Genomic DNA, 21,513 nt, shown 5'->3' with positions numbered 1-21,513 from the left:
CTGCTTTACTACTGGTACTCCAAATTTTTTATACATATAAAAACTGCAGCAAAATATGAAGTTGTCAGGTTTCTGTTTTTGTTTTACTTGCATGCCTGCATTGGTGTTTTGTTTCTATTATATTTATTTATTTATCTATATATCTAATTAATAAATAAGAATTGTTGCGGTAATCCAGGTCAAATTTTCAGAATATGCTGTGGTGCCTAGTAGCTGGTGTGACTTTGTTAAACTTTTCTTGGTCATAAGTTTCAGAAATTTCAACAAGATGGCAGTATCTGTCAAGTTCGGGTGGAGAGAATTTGAGAGCAGACTTGTCTGTTACTTCTGAGTATTCTTCTTTTAGCTAGGCTTACCTCTAGCCATTTTATGACAATCTGGGCAGGGAAGTAAATAGTGGTGATTTTATTATTAATACATTGCTTCTCAGCCACATTTGGATAATTATTATGATGAGAATGAGAACTGATGAAATTCACAAAGAACACCCATGACCCAAACTGGGACTCAAACCCAGGAACTTTGGTGGCAAGATCAAAAGTTGACCATTTAACGAGCTCAGCCACTGAATGAGTGAGTTGTTGTTTCATGGACTACTGCCATGAACATGTGTCGCAGTGGTCAGATATGGATTTGGTATGTTTATTTCACTTATCTAATGCTGTTTTGCTACCTCATTAGGTTAATCACAACAAAAATGAACAACAATAATGAAACAGGTGCAAGGACAAAAACAGAAGCATTTGTTTGGTTCAGATCAAACTTTTAAGATAAAGGACCAGTCCCAATTATGCTATCTGTGCATAAAATGGACAACTTTGAAATATATCTATCATACCCGATTCTTCAAAGGATAGTAGTCGTGTCACCCGTCGAAGACTATCAAAGGAAGGCCTGGGCTCTGGTCGTGGTCTCCAGATTTCGGAGCTCTCTGCACGAGGGATTGCTGGGCGTCCAACTGCTGTCAAAAAAATATTTATCATGTAAAAGACATATATGTGATGATATCAACATATTTAATCAAATTATTAATAAGATACACAAAACCAATCTTAATGTCATGATTTTTTAGTATTTAGAGGCAGGATTTAATAGCATAGCTACATCAGTAAACCCATGATGCACAAACAAATAATATAGTTACATCAATTCTATGCAAACACAAGATAGGAATTGAATTGGTATTTTAAGTCCACTTTATGCACATTAAGGCTAATTGGGACTAAACCTACAGTTTAAAGTAGGATCCGAAACACTTATGCCTCCACCGGGTATCAAACCCAGGACATCTTTAAATAACACACTATTTACAATTTTTATTATTACATTTATTTTATTCATGTCTCATTTTATGATCTCAATTTTATTAAAGTAATTTTGTATTGAGCAGTTTCAAAACTATTTGTAATTTTTATTAAAAATCACAAGCTTGCATTAGTTGGCATTCTATCCTTTAAAAATCAGTGCCACAGGGGAGGATCAAACTGGGTACCCTTTGTGTGGTAAGCAGGCATCATAGTGACTGAATCACACCGTCGTTCTTGATCTATCGCTTATATGCTCCTACCCATGTGTTGAAACCATATTGCACTATTCTATCTGCTATTCATAGAAAGTATTTCAATTTGAATTAGAGTTTCTCTAAACTATGAAACATTATGTTTTCTTGTTAACTCTACACATTGCAAAGGAGGAAATTTAGAATTCAGTCACAGATAGGATGGCCCATGTTGTGTATGATTCAACAGTCTACCTACAAAGACTGCTTGCTGAGCATGCACAGTTCTTTGATTGGCAAGCTTCATAATCTCTGTCTGAGCCCACAATTCACATAGTGAATGCGAACGTTTTTTCAGCAGTATGATGTCATCCTTGGTTGTTTTGTAGTTTTGGTTGTTTTTTTGTTATAAAGTATCTGGGGTAAGTTGCACTTACACTGAAATAATGGTTATTTTTTCCTAGTACATGCCTCCACATTTTATTTCACCCACCCATTAAACCCAGCATTCACCACTGGATACTTGACTACTAAAAACAAAAAAACGATTTATGTAACAGGCAATAATTCTCCCTGCTCTTATATGAAATACCAAAAATCTATTCTCACCCTGGGTGCAGAAATCTCATCTATGGAACTTAACACATATATAGAGGTCAATTTCATTAGGATTTCCTTATGAGGTAGAGATGTTCTCATAAAAACTGGAAATATATTTCTGGTTTGTTCGTTTGTTTGTGTGTGTGTGTGTGTGTCTGTCGCAGGAAGAGAGAAAGACATTTCATTGATCAAGTGGATCCCCCTGAAGACTGACTCCAAATTATGCCTGTGAATTGAATATTACAAAATGAATTATCATTGGGAAAATAGATAAATACACTAGAGCTAGTAAAAAAGAGTGTGAGTGAGAGATAAGACAGTAGAACAAGATAAAGAGTAGTTTATGCATAATACTCACATTTTTGTTGCTCACATTGTGCTACACCATCTACCCCACTACCAGCCAGGATCGATTGTTTAGCACCCTGCAAAGAAATAATTCATTATGAAGCAACAGGTCACTTCAGAGGACCAGCAATCTTCACTATCTCTCTCTCCCTCTCACATATGTAATACACAGGGTGTTATTGAAATGACCACAGAAATGCACAGAAAACATCAAAACAAACAAACTTTTTTTTTTGTAGCCTATTATCCTGTATTAATTCATGCAGTTCGACTTCCTTCATATTTCTTTTAAATTGGGTGTTATGATTTGTAAGTCACATTATCATATCTGACTTCTGGCTATACTTTGAGGGGACCTAATCCATCTATACAGAGTGATAAGGAGCATTGCTGTGATGACAACAGATTGATGATGTACATTTGTGACCAGGTTCTCTATCAGACACTTTTCAAAATATAAATAAAAATATAAATTGGGAATGAACCCATTACTGAATCCTTCACGAACCACAATGAACCAATATGCCAACCTTGCCATTTTATATCACACACAAAATATCACTGGATTGTAAACATTTCTTTGGGAAAATATTCCTGTCCACAGCCATTTTGTCAGCAAACTCAATAAATCATGTTATGGCTTGTAATTATTTACTGTGCCATGCCACTATGGCATGTCTTCCCAATGAAAATTGTATATTTGTTTCACCACAAGTTTTCCACTTTCATACATGTTATGAATTGTGGCATTGATATCAAATCATCAAGAGTCACATTTTGGTATGGTGGTCTTTTTCATGCTTTCTGGGGGGCATGAGTTTTCTCATTAGTCACTGATCATTCCATTCCAACAATTCTCACTGAATTCTCTTGACTGTAATTTCCAATGAACTTGATGGAGTTTACATAGACAAACACTTCGTGCTCTGTTAAATTGGTACTAAATATTGTTTTACTACAGATGCACAACTACAGACAAGCAGTCAGTCAGACAGAGAGAGACGGAGGACACGAGAGAGTGAGAGAGAGCACAAACATAAGGTGACTAAAATATAAAATATAATAATTAATTTTCAGTAAATTTTCTCATTCAATTTGTATGATGATCCTGTGTGATAACATAGCATATCAACTTATGAAAATTACAGAACTTTGTTTTCCTATCATAGAAAGAGCACTCTGTATGCATGTGTGTATTATTTGAATTTTGGTAATTTAGCATTTGCATATCTGCCACTTTTGACTGATTGCAAGGACCTTTGGAAGTGAGGTTGAAAGTCGGCCACTTAATGAGCTTGGCCACTGAACTGGCATGAACATAAACATAAAACACACATACATACAGGGTGTCACCTTGCAACACTGACAAATCTTTGGAGTGTGTAGATGTAAAAATTTTGTTCCTTTTTCCTTGACCAAAGTTTGAACCTGGGATCTCTGGCTTTTCAACTCCACACGTAAGATCTGCTAGAGATTATTTTCTGTGTGTTACAGGGAAGATGAGCAATGCAACATGAGAGGTTTGGAAATATTGCCAAACCTAAGAATTTTTCTCTCAATGTAAACACAGTAGCTTACTGTCGGGCCTATTATAATCTTTAATGAGATATAACACACTTGTTTAACTCACTTAACAACAAATAGTGTAAATGTTAACTGTATAGCAGTACAATTAATTGGTGGTGGACACTTCACAACAAATTTCTTCAAAATGACAAGAACAAAGCTCAAGTGACCTTAACATCCACATCTGCTGTACAATAGTCAGCATTGATATCACAGAGATGTGTAAGCCTCTGCTGCAAGGGAGAAGCCAGGGGGTGCCAAGGGGTGCTTGTGCACCCCCCTTCAGCACCCCTTATTCAAAACCTACATTGAAACCATTAATTCAAATAATAAATTTAAAAATAACGTCTATGGAACAAATGCTCACACATTAGAAGAACTGAAGGAGAATATCAGGAGAGAAACTGAAGCAATTTCATAAGCTGAACTATTACATGTAAATGGAAATTTCCTGAAATGATGCCAGAAATGTGTGGATGCACGAGAACAACATTTCGAGCATCTCTTGTGACAAGGTACGTGCTTATTTTCATTGTAATTGTAACTGTAATTCTGAGAACTTGGATGTCATTTAGAAGCTAGAGGTTTCCATAGCGAAGATATCACATGCGATTTGCTGAGAGTTGCCATCTGGCCAGCCACCAAGTGGACCTCTGACAGGCAGCATAAGCGATGGAAAAACACACTGTACAAGAAGAATATGTTTGGGTATCATACAAATATCCGAAATATATGAAATCAGTATGAACAGCATAAATACTCAGTAAAAAATATGTTAGAATGTACAAGGTAAAACTCTGTTAAACAAATAAAGTAACAGCAACAAATAAAGACTTACACTTTGTATTTGTGTCTTCTTCTTCTTCCCTTCCCCTTCCTCAGATGCAACTGCAAGTTTAGAATCTCCAATATGTATGTGTTCTGATTCATATTCAGTCACATCTCTAGCTGCTGATTGTTCTTCCTGAAAATGTTAGACCATTATATGTTATTATTTAAAACAATGCTCAAATAATATTTTAACTTATTAACATTTTCCACTTACGTGGTGAATTAGTTACAATAGTCAAGATTTTAGGATTCACATCACTGAAATGTTATATGAAAACATTGGTATCTCATAAGGAATAACCTTAAAAAAGAATACAAGCACATCGTCCCTGTGTGCTGAGAGTAAACTTTGTCAACTTTCTCTAAACGATCTAAACTATGTTGAATATATTAACATGATAGTTTGCACAAACAGGCTTAACACTTGGTATTTGCACATTCACAGAATGTGCCCCATACAAACCTCTCTACCAAACTCTATGATATTCATGCCTCACTATTGACAAAAGATCCAACACCTTGCCCAATGGACTATCTTAAGCTGCTTACAGAGTGAGGGACTGTGAGCTGCTTAAATTTGATTAATTATTAGTATTAAATAATAACTACATTAATAATACTATTAATTATATAAAATTTTCCAGTTTATGTCATGCAAATGTTGTGTAAATAAGTGAGATCCAAAATTCTGAACATTAAATGTAAACTATTTGTAAGGAAAATATGTATTACCAAGAAAATCATTAACTTCGTATTTGTTTTTCTGTTACATTCCAGTTGGTGTTATTACCTTTTCTTTCATTTCTTCCTCGTGCACATCAGAAGTTGCAGGTTCAAGTTCACATACAGCTTCAGGTTCAGAAATATCTGTAGAGGTTTCTGCTTCCTCCTAAAAAAAATAATAAGACATTGTACATACAACATGGCTCAAATATAATATCTAATGAACATATTAAATTAACCTGGCTAAAAAATTAACAACTCGTGTCTATGTCATTTCTATTTAGATCAATTTGTTGAAGCATTACATTCAAAAATCAATATGCATCATGTGTTGATTTTTTTACATTACTTCATATATTTGTGTTTCTATATCTTACAAATAACTGCCATAAATAATATCAGTACGAGGGTTGTTGGAAAAGTTTCTGCAAACTACCACCAACAGTGGCGCTAGCGTTCCGCTATTATAAAAAATAGGAAGAATAGACCCTTTTTATGATTACATTATCTCTGATTATTTGTTTAAGCCTATTCATTTATTTTTCACAGCCGTTTGAAGAAGTAGTTTCGTGTGAGAAATGGAAATTTCTTCTGAACACTCGGGCAATGATTTCTTATGATTTCAAATGTAGTTTAGCACCAAAACAATACATCGAGCGACTTCATTTGGCTTTTGGGGATGAAGCACCATCCAATAGGATTGTGTACAATTGGTTTTCCGAATTCAAGCGTGGTCACACATTTCTCAGTGATGAATTTCGTGAAGGTAGTCCATCCACGTCTGTTGTTGCCAGTAATATTGATGCTGTGCGTGAAATGATTGAGAGAGATATGCATGTGACATACTGTGAGATTCAGGCATCCTTGAACATTGACATGAAAGCAAATTTTGCATGGTCATCTGAACATACGGAAACTTTCAAGCCGTTGGATCCCACAGAACTTGACCAAAGCTCAAAAACAGGCTTGTGTAAATTGGTTAAAGAAATGCTCAAAAAATTCAACCGAGGCAAGTCAAATTTGGTGCACTACATCGTTACGAGGGACGAAACTTGGATCTATTCATATGAACCCGAAACTAAACAGCAATCCATAGTTTGGGTGTTACAAAGTGAGCCGAAACTGCCAAGCAAATGATTGCTTGTTTCTTCGGTTATACTGGACACGTGGCAACAATATCTTTAGAAGATCGAAGGACTGTAAATGCTGAGTGGTATATAACAATTTGTTTGCCAGAGGTCATCAATGAATTGCTTAAAACAAACCCAAATCATTGCATTATTCTTCACCACGATAACGCCAGTTCCCACTCAGCACACCAAACTGTTGACTTTTTGTCCAGCAACAATGTTGAATTAATGACTCATTGTTCATACTTACCTGATGACTTCTTTTTGTTCCCCCATGGTGAGCGATATGTGTCGCCTGAAGCAGCTGTTGATGCATTCTGAACAGCGGTTTGAGGTATCAGCTTCAGGGTGGAAAAAATGCTTTCAAAACTGGTTTCAGTGTATGCACAAGTGTATCAATCTTAAGAGTGAATACTTTGAAAAACAATAAAGCCATTCCCAGAATTTCACATGTCTTTTTTCATATTGATTGCAGAAACATTTCCAGCAGCCCTCGTGTGTACAGCCTAAATAATTAGTGGGAATATGTTAGAATGTACAAAAGAAAACTCTTTAGCAAATAAAGCAACATGTACAAACTTACACTATATATTATAGTCTTCTTTTTCTTCTTCTTTTTACCTTCCTCATGTGGAACTGCAAATTCAGGTTCTCCATCATGTAAATGTTCTGATTCATATTCAGTAGCATCTCCTCTAGTTACTGGTTGTTCTTCCTGGAAATTTTAATGGTCATCATAATATATTATTAAATAAAACACTGCTCACATATGACATTTTCACTTATCAACACTTTCCACTAATGTGGTGAAATAGGACATCTTTATTTACATCACTGGAATGATATACGAATACGTTGGTATCTCGTAAGGAAAAGAGCAATTCAATCCATAAAGTTGATACTTTGTGTCTGATACAAATATTATACAAACACCAGTGTTAAAAGATTAAAAAAATGATAATTTTCAACTATTTAGAAGGAAGATGTTAGAAAGAAAACCTTAAAAGTTGTATTCATTGTCTGATTTGTTTAAGAAACTTACAATTGTTGTTGCTGATTTGCTTTTCTGACTCTTTCCATCTTCATGTTCATCTGAAATGCAGGTTCCTGTTCATGTGTAGGTTCATAAAAGTCGATTCCTACTTGCGCAGAGACTTGTTCTCGTTTGTCTGGTCTACAGTTACCTGGTACAGATAATAGAAGGCCTGTGTCTTACAGTCTAGCCTTTCCCATGTTTGATTGATTGATTGATTTGGTGTTTTAAGTTCACTTTATGCACAGTAAGGCTAATCGGGACTGGACCTACAGTTTAAAAGTGGGATCCGAACCACTATGTGCCTCCACCGGGAAACAAACCTTTCCCATGTTTGAATGAAGCTGAAGTAGAAGGTAGTTGTAAAGAATATCCTTGGAAATAACAAGGCAGATAACTACAAAGAACTTGCTAGGCAATGTCTTGATAACTGAAGAAACTGAGATGTAATATGTCCCTAAAATTCCATTTCTTGGTCTAACATTTGGACTTCCTCCCCTACATCACCACACATACATATCCTATTTTATCTGCTTGCATTACAGAAGTACCATATTTACTCATGTATAACGCACACTTTTTTCCAAAATTTTTGCTCCCAAATCTTTCGTGCATATTATACACGGAATGATTCGGACAGCCAACATGAAACCGTATGGGGCCATTCCATGATGTTGTGACACTTGCATTGATTTTTCATGTTTACGGAACCCTATCATGTTATATCGTTGTAAAGCTTTAATTCTGCGGTTTCTGAATACAGCAACAGTATTACATTCAAGATGGTGAAACTAATGTGCAATGAGATTGAAATAAGCTCATCACAAAATGAAGGAACGTTCTGATTTTTTATTGTACTTTGGGTTAATGAAGAGATAAGGAAAAGAAAATAATAATTAAAATGTATTACTGGCCAAACAATATGACATCCATGGAGTGTGTAAATGCTTTAATGGAGGGTCCGTCCTGAATGTGCCTCTTATAAATATTACGTTCATCATGGAAAATATACACATTTTGAAGTTTTTTTTAGAAAAAGTAAAGAGGAAATTAGCAAAACCATGTATAAAATTCTAAAGGCCATTTCCCATGATTTTTCACTTTGTAGTGTAATGTTCTGCAACACCAAGATAAGCAGCACTGTTTTGGCAGAATTCAAGCATGCACCTTCCATCACATGGGATGTGTATCACTGGTATTTGTTGAGCGAAAAATAGAAAATAACTTCCTGAGCACTGCAAATCCATAATGTAATTTTGATCTCACTTTCTACTATTACAGAATAAATAAGGTGGTTAAAGAGTGAAAGCCTTGAAGTAGTATAAAAGTATATAGGATAAACTCAAGAAAGTATGAACCCCCCTCAAGCAGATTTGGCTATACTTAAAACAAGCTCAACATGCCCATATGAGCTTTTTGCTCAAGTGTGGAACCCCGTCTAATCCAAGATTTTTGTAAAAAATGCCCTCGGGAATTTCTCGGAAAGTATGAACCCCCTCAGATTGATTTGTCTATACTTACAAAAGGCACTTCTGTGAGATTGTTGTCCATAAACTTGTCAAAAATATGCCCCTCTTGATATTTTTTTAGCCATACTTAAAACTAGGCCAAGCTGCTTATAAGAGCCACCTACACACACACCCACACACATATTTACTTCTGGTTTAAGTTCAATTTGATACCAGCTTCAATTTGTTTATTAAAAAAAATGCAATATGCAGAGACCCTCTAGAATTGCTCTGTGACCCTCTCATTTCTTACATCATAAACATATGATTTTTCACCTATGAGAATAACACTACATATGGTGTCATCAGGTAATGCCTCATGGAATTCACAGATAATTTTAATGTTTGTCCTGTCATTAACCACAACTTGTTTTCTTTTTGAAGTGTTGATTACAAACATGGGTCTCTGTGCTTTGAATTCATCTGGTGTGTAATACATGTCAGTATTGCCAATTGTAGAAAACAGTAAACAAAATTTGCCTGTTTTAGAGATAATCCAAAAAAATATATATATTTGATAAGCAACAACAACAGGGCCATCTATGTGCAAATGTCTGAACTCGGTGAACACTTGGGAACAAGTCAATTTTTTTCAATATGTCAATATTTTTAACTCTTTTTGCCAGTAATAGGGAATGGTAGTAAGCATTAGACAAAGTACTTTGCAGCCGAATATGCCTTTCTTAAGACGTCGTATATTGCTAAAATATCTTTAATTCACATATTTCTCATACCGCCGTATCTTGTTCTATTAGGCCTCTTCAAGAAAATTGCCAATTAGTGAAAATTAATTGAGCACAACAGCAAAAGAGGTACTAATAGGGCAAGCATACAATGATATGGGGATATGTGAATTGTTTTTTCTTCAATTCAGATAAATGGATTGAATTGAAACTGGGATATTTTGCATTTTTTTATACAAAATTTGATATTTGTTACATCCAGTTTGTTTGTTGTAATCTATTCATATTTAGAGTCAGGCCTATATCTGTCTAAGTTGTTATATAAAATCAATATACATGGCATTAGGTCAGTGCCTTCTGGGACATGCATGTCTGTGCAGGTATTTGTGCTAGGTCAGTGCCTCTGAAGGCCGCTGAAAAAAAGCCTGCAGCACGGCCAGTTCCTCTGCACGGATCAATACTCGGGCAGTTTCTCAGATTCTCGCACCGAGGAGCTGCGGCACGGCCAGTTCCTCTGCACGGATCAATACTCGGGGCAGTTTCTCAGATTCCCGCGCCGTGGAGTTGTGGGATCAATATTCCCCGCCCGGGCAGAGGAACTGGCCGTGCCGCGGAGTTGTGGGATCAATATTCGGGGCAGTTTCTCAGATTCTCGCCCCGCGGAGCTGTGGGATTAATATTCCCTGCCCGGGCAGTTTTATTCCCGCCAAAGTGGTTCCTAAATACAAAATCTCAAGAACTAATTGACATAGAGCTATGCAGTTTTTTTTGTCTGTACTGAACCCAACTGATATTTTTTATTAAGCATAGAATTTTGATTTGAACTCCAAGAAATTGTATATAAATACCAAAGCCAAAAATATTAAGTGTATACACACATACACACATACACACACACACAAAGCACAGTGCTGAACCCAGCTGATATTTTTATCCAGCATAGAATTTTGATTTGAATCCCAGGAAATTGTATATAATAAACAACAACAAAAATGCCAAGTCAAAAATATTGTAATCAATGCAATAAGAATATATCCAGCCCTAATTGGGCCAAGCACCAAAAGATTTGTAACCCGGACAAATGCAGAACTCCCACAAAAATATGCCCCAAATGCCATAGAAAATATAACATGCAATACTTCACATATAAACATAAAGATACTTGCTCTGCACAGTCATCAACATTGCCCTCACAACCATCTACTTCTGGTCTGAAAAGGAAGCATGAAGCACCTGTTAATGCTAGAGCAGCAAAGCAGCCATGCTATGCACCCATCCATAGCAGTTTTAATGCCCAATTAAGAGATTATCGGTTTGTATCAGAGCCAAGATGTGGAATTAAGACTTTTTTGAACAGTGTAAATCCTGATCTGCAGGCAATTCTAAATGCACAAAATGGCTCTTATAAGCTGTCCCTCAAATTGTTTACACAATATAAGAAACCAAATGGCACAAAATTTACACAGCCCCACATAACAGAAACTGTACCGGTATATTCAAATTCAAATTCAGACAGAATAATAAGCAGGTTGATGGATCAATTGAACATTAAACACTCTGAATTTGCAGCAAAAGAATCAGGATGGAGCCTATGCGGTTCATCACATAAGTTATATGTTAATATTTCTGAATTCAGCTCATTACAAGGATCTACATATGTGCCATTACCTGCAAATATTAAAAACAAAAGAGCCGTGGTCAATATTGAAAATACCGACCAGAAATGCTTTTTGTGGTGTATATTAGCTGCTTTGTTTCCAGTTTCAAGAAATCCTCAGAGAATAAATTATTACAAACAACATGAAAATGATTTTGATGAGGCAATGGAGGGTTTAGAATATCCAATGTCTGTTCAGAATATTGATAAATTTGAAAAAAGGGCCAAGCATATCAATGGCAAACAATTATCTATTAATGTATTTATTTGTTCCACTGGTAATTGCTTGATAGCACCTCTCAGAATCAGTACAATTGATGATGAATCTGCTGTTCCGATTGATTTGCTCTTAATTGAAGGGGATGGCACATATCATTACACTCTGATACACAGTCTTGAAGCTTTAGTGAGAACACAACTAGACAAATCCAATACAATATTCAAGTTGTGCAGAAGATGTTTATGTGTATTTGATGGTAAAAAAATAATAAAAGGGGTTTGTAAAGTGAATGCAGAAATTGCCAAAAACAAGTTAATTGAGCATCTGAAATACTGTGGCAACCATAAACCTGTTCATATGGTGATGCCAATGCCAAGTGAAAATTGCAAATTCAAAAAGTTTGAAGCCTTGTCGGAACACCCAGCATATATTGTCTGTGATTTTGAATCAAACCTCAAACCTCTTGCATTCTGCAATCCAGATCCTGAAGAATCTGCAATTACACCATACCAGCTACATGAACCTTCCAGTTTTTGTTATATAGTTATACGGGATGGTGTAGCTAGTGAGCCACACTTATACATGGGACCAAATGCCATCAAAGAATTTGCAGATAGAATAGAAAATGAGTGCCGTGACATAGCATCTAATATTTTATTAAAATCAAAGCCTATGTTGCCTTTAACAGAGAAACAGATTGAAGATTTCAACAATGCAGAAAAATGCCCGGTATGTGATTCTGAATTTTCAGATACAAATATCAAGGTTCATCACCATTCTCATACAGATGGTAAATTCTTAATGGCCCTGTGTAATAGCTGTAATATTAAGATCAAGAGACCAAGATTTGTCCCCATATTTTGCCATGGAGCATCCAATTATGATTTCCATCATCTGATCAGGTACGAGGGGTTTGACAAGCAGAATTTAAATATTTTAGCTGAAAATGATGAGAAATATATATCTATTAGCAAGATAATTAAAGTTAATGGTGTTCCTATTCACATAAGATTTCTTGATTCTTACAGAATTTTATCTGCTAGCCTGGCTACACTGGCCACTCAATTATCTGATGATCAATTCAAAATCACACGTGCTTTGTTTCCAAATCAGGACCTGAAATTAATTAGGCGGAAGGGTGTATATCCATATGATTATGTTACAGATTTTTCTAAATTTGATGAGTGTTCCCTGCCACCACAAGAAGAGTTTTACAGCAAAATCAGAGGATCTGGAATCACTGATGATGATTATCACCATGCCCAATTGATGTGGAACAATTTAAAATGCCAGACATTTGGTGATTATCACATGGCATATTTAAAACTTGATGTCACCCTCTTAGCTGATATATTGCAGGCATTCAGAAAATCTTCCATGCAAAATTATAAACTGGATCCAATATATTTTTTCAGTGTTTCGGGCCTAGCATGGTCTGCAATGTTTTTCAACACCAAAAAGCTATTGGATCAGATCCACGATCAAGATAAGTATCTGTTTATGGAGAAATGTATAAGAGGAGGCATGGTGCAATGTTCCCAGAGATATGCCAGAGCAAATAACAAATATATGCCTGATTATGATCCAGCACGGCCATCAAATTATATAGTGTATGTAGATGCAAACAGCCTCTATGGTCATGCCATGATGCAAAAACTGCCATATGCAGGGCTTGAATGGGTTGAAGATTTCAATATTGAAGATCTTAAGGACTTTGATGACAGTAATTATGGCCTATTCTTAGAGGTTGATTTGACAATTCCTGATGATTTACACAACACATTTTCTGATCTGCCCCCAATTCCTGAGGTTAAGTGCTCACCTGGCTCTAAACAGAAGAAGCTCATGATGACACTGGAGCCAAAACAGGGATATGTCATATATTACAAAAACCTCCAGTTCCTGATGAAACATGGTGTTCAAGTGACCAAAGTTGGCAAAGTTTTGAGGTTCAGGCACTCAAGATGGTTGAAGCCATATATTGATACAAACACAGAGCTTCGAACATCTGCAAAGAGCCAATTTGATAAGGGCTTGTTTAAATTGATGGTTAATTCTGTGTATGGCAAAACTATTGAAAATGTCAGAAAACATACCGATGTTAAAATAATTACTGACCCCAGCCTGAGCAAAAAATTGGTTGCAAAGCCTAATTTCAATTATAGAAGAATTTATGATGAGCACATGGCACTTTTCAACATGAAGAAAACAAAAATTAAGTTTGATAAACCTATTTATGTAGGGGCTGTGATATTGGAATTGGCCAAATTACATATGTTAACATTGTATTATGATGTGTTGAAACCTTTTTATGGTGATAATATAAAATTGATGTACATGGACACGGATAGTTTTATTCTTGATATTAAAACAGAAGATGTTTATCAAGATATGTCACAGCCTGAATTGTTTCAATACTTTGATACCAGTGAACATACAATAATTAAACACCACAACAAAAAGGTGCCTGGCAAGTTAAAAGATGAGACACTTGGTGATGTTATTGTGAAATTTGCTGGGTTAAGTGCCAAGATGTACACTTTTGAAACATGTAGTGGCGCTGTTGCCAAAAAGGCCAAGGGTATTGGCAGAGTGACTGTTGAAAAAGAGTTTGTATTTGAAGATTATAAAAATTGCCTCAAATCCCAGAATTTAATCAAAACATCAGAATCCAGAATTCAGAGTGTGGATCACTTATTGACTAGCAATATTGTAAGAAAAGTGGCCCTGGACCCACATGATGATAAGAGATGTATTTTATCATGTGGCATACATACTCTACCATGGGGACATTGTGATTTGAAAAATGGGAATCAATGCCCAATTACAGAGCATGATTTGAAATAAATAAACATGCCTATGAACTTATTTGGGTTCAAAAAACAGGCTATTATGGAGCTGCCAACACCACAACCCTCTTCTGATATGCTGTCTAAACTGAGTGCTTTGTTAATTATTCATCTAAACAGCATACTTACAGATGTTGATGATGAAACAGGTAAAACATTGTACATATTTAACAATAATTTAAATCATTACCAATTACCTGTAGGTGGGCAATTGCAATTTATTACAACCCCTGAGGGTGATGTCAAGATTTCAATAGGGAGAAATATTTATAGAATTAAGCACTCAAACATGGTTTCTGGCATTGTTTATACTGTTTCTGCTGGTGACTGCTTATATATTGAGGCCCCTGGATCTTATGACAAGCTTATACCTTTTTTTATAGAATTAAGAATCAGATACTCTATAATAAATAACCACTAAAACAAAAATGCCTAATGATATATTTGGCCATACAAGACATGAAGATCACAGTGATGAGATTCTGATGCTTGATGTCAGAGTCAAGAAATTAAGAAGTGATTTACAAGCTTTACAAACCACACTCAATGCCAGTCTTCAACTAGAAATTACAAATTTACAATCACAATGCATGGACCCTCTTCTTAAAATTGATTCTGAACTCAAATTGTTGCTTCAGAAATATACTGACCTGGCTACATTGGATAATTTTCAAAGTTTGGAAGAAGCTGTAGCAGCTCTTCAAGCCAAATTTAAGACCCAGGCTAACAACTCTGAGCAATTGAAACAACAATTGGAAGAGCAGATAAATAATGTCCAGGCACAGCTCCAAACAATTGTCAAAAGCATAAAATCACAAGAAGATTTTGATCTAGTGATTTCCACTCTAAAAGAACAGATTCAATCACTCCAGATACCTAATCTGGGCCCTCTGAACAATGCCATAACCGAGGTTAAAGAAAAAATTGAGACACTTGAAAATTTTATGAACAATTTGCCATCTTCTGATGCTTTGAGTGCAATAACTCGGAGTGTTGCAAACATCAAGCTGCAACTTGAAACATATGAAGATTTTGGAAAAATTCAAAGTACCATAACCCATCTTGAAGGTACAATAGCAGCAGTGCAAAATGATTTGGCAAATGTACTAGAATCCCGCCTGCCCGGTATTGTAGATACACTTGTCAGTGTCCAGCAACAAATCACAAAGCTTGAAAACCTCAACACTGAATCTGAGCTATCTCATTTTCATCACTTGATCGATGATATCCAAACAAAACTTGAAATTTTACAACAATCCACACCCACTCAGGCAGATATAGCCCTGCTCCAAAATGCTATGCAAAATGTGGCTGATGCTTCTGAATTAAACAATGTAAAATTGGCACTTGAATCTTTGCAAAATACAGTATCAAATTTGCCTACATCACAGGAACTTAAAAATATTAAGAGGGCAGTGAATAGGATATTGAAATCAGAAGATATCAAGAATATCCAGACAGAGATCAAACATCTCACTCAGACAGTGGCCACTCTACCAACTAATCAACATATTAATGAACTGCATGCCCTGTTTGAGGATATCAGAAGACAGGTCCATGATCTTACTGCTCAAAATTCAAAATTGGCAGTTGTTGAAAATTTACAGCAAATTGTAGCTAATATCAAGCAACAGCTAGGGACCATGGAATCCAATCAAGCAAATGCTCTGTCTGTTTTTGCCACCCAGCTACAAGAGATTGTGCAACAATACAAGAAACTTGTTGTGGACATAAAGATCAAGCCAGGCCATGATGATGTTGTTAGGACCATCAATGAGCACCTTGAATCTGTAACAAGTAGATTGCTCACAGCAGAAAAAGAAATAACAGGCATAATCGAGAATCCAAAACATACAGTAATTCTTGAATTGTACAGCATCCCCAACAAAGAATATGATTCACCATTTACACCAGGTGGCAAAATATATATGCTGTCCCCTGCACAATTTTATTACCAGTTTTTTGTTGGGGGCACATTGAGACCAATCAAGATCAAATATTGGCTTCAACCACAGGCACACCACTACCCCACCTTATCAATAACAAATGCTGACAACAAACCAAAAATCACCAGTGTAGAATTGGAGGATTTTACAGATCCCAATACATTAGAAACAGCCTATACTGAAGATGATGGCTCTCTGGAATTTAAAATACAAATAGGGGACAAATTATATTTAGAAAATCCTGCAGTCTCAGCTGCTGAACACCCCATAGTTGCAATATTCTTGTTTACATATTATGTCTAGACAAATTATTGTTGATGAATTACACAGACAGGCCAGACATAATTTTAAGAGACTGCCAGTAGTCACAAAAGGCATAGATGATTTATGGCAGAGCGACTTGATTGAAATGGCAAGTGGACAGTTGAAAAACTTAGACAAAATCAACAAGGGCTACAAGTATCTACTCACTGTAATAGATACATTTTCAAAATTTGCCTGGGCTGTGCCACTCAAATCCAAGACTGGAAAATGTGTTACAGAAGCCATCAGGACAATCATCAATCAGAGTGGAAGATCACCGCGCTATTTGCAAACAGATAATGGCAAAGAATTTTATAATTCTGTGTTCCAACAATTTATTAAAAGCCAGTCAATACAACATTATTCGAGTTACAGTGATCTCAAAGCCTCAATTGTAGAGAGATTCAACAGAACCTTAAAAAATCTTATGTATAAACAATTTACCCTGCAAGGTAATTATAAATGGATTAATATTCTTCCAGAACTTCTACATAAATATAACAACTCGATCCATTCCACAATCAACATGAAACCCTCTGAAGTAACTTCATCTGATGAGCAAAAATTGATCAGGACTGTTTATTATCCTAGATACCAGCCAACAACAAGAAAGGCCAAATACAGGGTGGGTGATCAAGTAAGAATCAGCAAATATAAGCACTTATTCAAAAGAGGCTTTACAAGAAACTGGAGCACCGAATTATTTACAGTGGTTCAAGTTAAACCCGGGACCCTTAACACATATATAATAAAAGACCACCGAGGAGAAATTCTCAAAGGCAGGTTCTATGAACAAGAGCTCAGCAAAACTAAACAGCCTGACACATATCTCATAGAAAAAATCATCCGCAGAAAAGGCAACAAGTTACTTGTCAAATGGCTAGGACTTCCAGAACACAGCTGGATCGATGCAAACAAAGTGATAATATGAGCACCTGGGATGTTATAAAAAGGCTGCCAGAACCTGAACAACAGATTAAGAGAAATGGCAACTTGCTGCCTGATAATATTAGGTGTCTTATTGCTGGGCCATCGTCTTGTGGTAAAACTACACTAATGGTTGATAATTTTTTATTGGCACCCAACTGGTTAGACTGGAAAAACAGGCACTTGTATATCTTCTCTAAGAGCTTGGAACAATTAAAATATCAGCAGCTGATGAAGCTATATGATGGATTGGATATTGCCACTTTTGAACCAGATGTTAAGCCACTTCATGAATGTCTCGATAATTCTGTTGTTGTGTTTGATGACATTATACTGGATAATCAAAACAAGGTTAGAAATTTCTTTACACAGGGCCGGCACAAAAACATTGATTGCTTCTACCTGGCACAGACTTTTTCTAAAATACCGAAGCAACTGATCCGAGACAACAGCAATTTTATATGTGTGTTTCATCAAGATCATACCAACCTCAAACACATACATGATGAATATGTAGGTGGGGACTTGAGCTACAATGATTTTTCCAAGTTTTGCAGTAGGTGCTGGAACCAGGACAGTTATGGGTTTGTCACAATTGATATGACAAGAAAACCCAATAGCGGCAAATACAGAAATAAAATCAACAATTTTCTAGACATTGAAACATAAATAAATAACCATGAAAAGGCCAATCATTGATGATCTTAAGTTAAGAGATTATCTTGTAAAAAGATTTAAGGGATGGAAATCACAGAACCGAGGAATTTATGAACAACACAAACAAACAGAACAGCCTATTATTGATGCTATTAGTGAATTAGGTAAGAATATCAAAACTGTTACAGAGCAAAATCAAAATTTGATCACAGAGCTTGTACCTGTAGCTGCAAGAAACATATTAGATTATCCATTCACCCCACTTTCCAGTATTCATACACCTAGTCCTATTGCTCCTAGAAGAATTGAAGCTACTCAGGATCCTATTGAATTGGGTCTTCTTGCTCAAAAATATTTAACCACACCTAAAGACAACAAAGATGAGGTCTTTGGCTTATATGCTGACACAGAGCTTGATGGCAGCATCATACATAGAATTGGCAATTTCAGAGTAACATTTATGGGAGATGATCTAATTGTATATTCAGAATCTCGTCTCGGAGAAAAAGGTGGTTTTGTTAAATATCCCGGCACACCTGGATTGTGGGAACTGATGACTAGGAAAAGGCCTGGCAGCTATACAGATCAAGACTATGAGCACTACAAAGAAATATTAATAAAATCAGATGCTCTATACCAGAACAATGATCCCACACAAAAAAGAGTCAAGTCTAGCAGTGGAGCAAAATACAATAATTTAATCAAGCCCATATGGTCACAGATTAAGACAGGCAGTGGAATCAAACAATACAACACCCTGCCTAAAGAATTTGTGTGGGTTGATGATGTCAGGAAACTTGTAGATAGGTTATTGGTGATAGCTGGGGAGGAAAATGCTGGCAACCACAATTTTTACAATGAAAAGGTTGGAATTATGGACATGATAAGCACCAAATTGTCTAATTTTATAGTGAATGACACTAAGGGGATTGGATATCTCATAAAAATTATTAATACTCTACCCCCCAAATTTTGGAATATTTCTGAGGGTCGGGGGCTTGTTAATGACATTATAAACAAGCTGCCATTTGAACTACACATTCCAGGCTATCAGTATTGTGGTCCAGGCACAAAATTGGACCATAGATTAAACAGAGGTGATCCTGGTGTTAATCCCCTAGATGCTGCTTGTAGAGACCATGACATAGCATACAACACACATTCCGATCTTGACAAGAGACATGTTGCAGACAAGAAATTAGAAGAGGCTGCATTTGGTAGATTTGTAAGCAAAGATGCTTCTTTAAGTGAAAAAATAGCAGCATTGGGGACCACCATAGCTATGAACACCAAACAAAAACTGGGGTGGGGGCTGTGAATATATATATAATAAACCTAGAATGAAGGCCAAGGGTGTTATGTATCAAATACCTTATGCAGGTCTTAAATCTCTTAAAACTATTGATAGCCTTTTAACCAAAAAGCAGCGCAAGAAAAAAAGCTCTTGTCTTGCAAAGGGCCATGGTATGAAATTGTTGCTTAGTACCCCCCAATTAAAAAAATTACAACAATCTAGAAAAAAATCACATGTGGGGGGTTTCATATTTACTATCCCGGCCATCTTAGCAGCACTTGGGGCTGTTGGGAGCTTGGCTGGGGGATCAGCTGCCATAACAAAAACAGTAATAGATGCCAAGAAGAATAGGGCAGAATTAGATGAATTGAAGCGCCATAACCTGGCCATGGAGAAACAAGGCAAAGGTGTTAAGAGAGCCATGAATAAGTTTAAAAAAAACAAGAGCCGCTTACAAACCAAGATATTGAAGCTTTAATCAAGCCACTGGGCATCAAAAATTTTAGAGGTGTGTACATGTCTGATTCTTTACCAGAACAACCACTCAACAAAGAGTGTGGCATTGTTAATTTGGATAAGTACAAAAATCAGGGCACTCACTGGATTTGTTATCTTAAATATTTAAAAGATGAGGCATTTGTGTTTGATTCATTTGGAGGTGATCCACCTGAAAATTTAGTAAAATATCTAAAATCAGCTAATCTTTATTACAATAATGCCCGTGTTCAAAACTTCGAAGATGTTAATTGTGGACATTTGTGTTTATCTGTTCTTAGATATATGTCTCAAATAAATAAACCATCAATTGAAAATTTTCAAAAGGTCCTGTGGTATTTGAAACATCATGGGGGTATTCCATCTCACCAGCCAAAATTCAATATTGAAACTCAAATTACATGATGATATAGTGTATCCCAAAACAATAGCCCTCAGAGCATTTTATGGCATGTACTTGATCCCTAATATTACACACCACAACAACAAAATTGCAGTAGGGGATCAAAAAATTGTCATCACTCCAGGGCAATATAATCTGTCCACTCTAAATGCTCAATTACCCAGAGGTATAGTGTTAAGTCAAAATTCTGTCACTCACAGAGTAGAGATTGTATCTGCTACAGAAACAGTGGATCTGGGTACTATAGGAGAGCTGTTAGGCTTTGAGAACAACACAAAACTTGAACCAGGCATCAAACACACTGCTATGAATATACCTAAATTCTTAGCCATAGAGACTCTGAATATTCACTGTAATGTGGCTGAGGGTATGATCACCAAATCAAACGGCATAGGCACTCACAAACAAACCGGCATCATTGCAACATTTAAACCTAATTCTGAATTTATGGAGCCAATCATCTACACTCCATCCCCAACATTATATTTTCCTGTGTGTCATAATAGAATAGATAACATTGAATTGATGGTCACTAATGAAAAAGAAGAATTAGTTGATTTTGCTGGAGCCACAACAACTGCAATCATAGAGATTAATATTTAAATAAAAATACATACAATGGAAAATATTGAGAGTTATGAGCTACAATCATTCTCCCCAAACAGGAGGACATTTGCAAATTTAAATCAACCCAACACAGAAATTGAGGTTGATCTTGATGTTGGGGATGGATTTATACACCCCCACAGAGCAGATCTATACATCAAATTTGATGTTGTAAAGCTCGATGGAACAGATTATCCGGCAAATTCAAATATAAGATTGGTGGATAATTTTGTGCC

At 36.1% G+C, this 21,513-nt stretch overlaps 1 protein-coding gene across 1 annotated transcript in view; it reads right to left on the bottom strand.

The window, feature by feature from the left end:
* Positions 1–865: 865 nt before the first annotated feature.
* Positions 866–21,513, bottom strand: part of LOC145983704 (uncharacterized) — a 35,128-nt gene continuing 14,480 nt past the window's right edge. Inside the window, exons 4-7 of the mRNA XM_083116757.1 lie at positions 7,280–7,411; positions 5,634–5,732; positions 4,851–4,976; positions 866–961 (exon numbers count right to left, since the gene is read on the bottom strand). Coding sequence (XP_082972883.1) covers positions 866–961; positions 4,851–4,976; positions 5,634–5,732; positions 7,280–7,411 — 453 coding nt within the window. The remainder of the gene's footprint in view (positions 962–4,850; positions 4,977–5,633; positions 5,733–7,279; positions 7,412–21,513) is intronic.

Source organism: Lepisma saccharinum, chromosome 2, assembly GCF_977018435.1.
Source record: "Lepisma saccharinum chromosome 2, izLepSacc3.1, whole genome shotgun sequence".
In the NCBI taxonomy this organism is placed as follows: Eukaryota; Metazoa; Arthropoda; class Insecta; order Zygentoma; family Lepismatidae; genus Lepisma; species Lepisma saccharinum.
The sequence above is the reverse complement of the archived record's forward strand: the minus strand, read 5'-3'. Positions and strand labels throughout refer to the sequence as shown.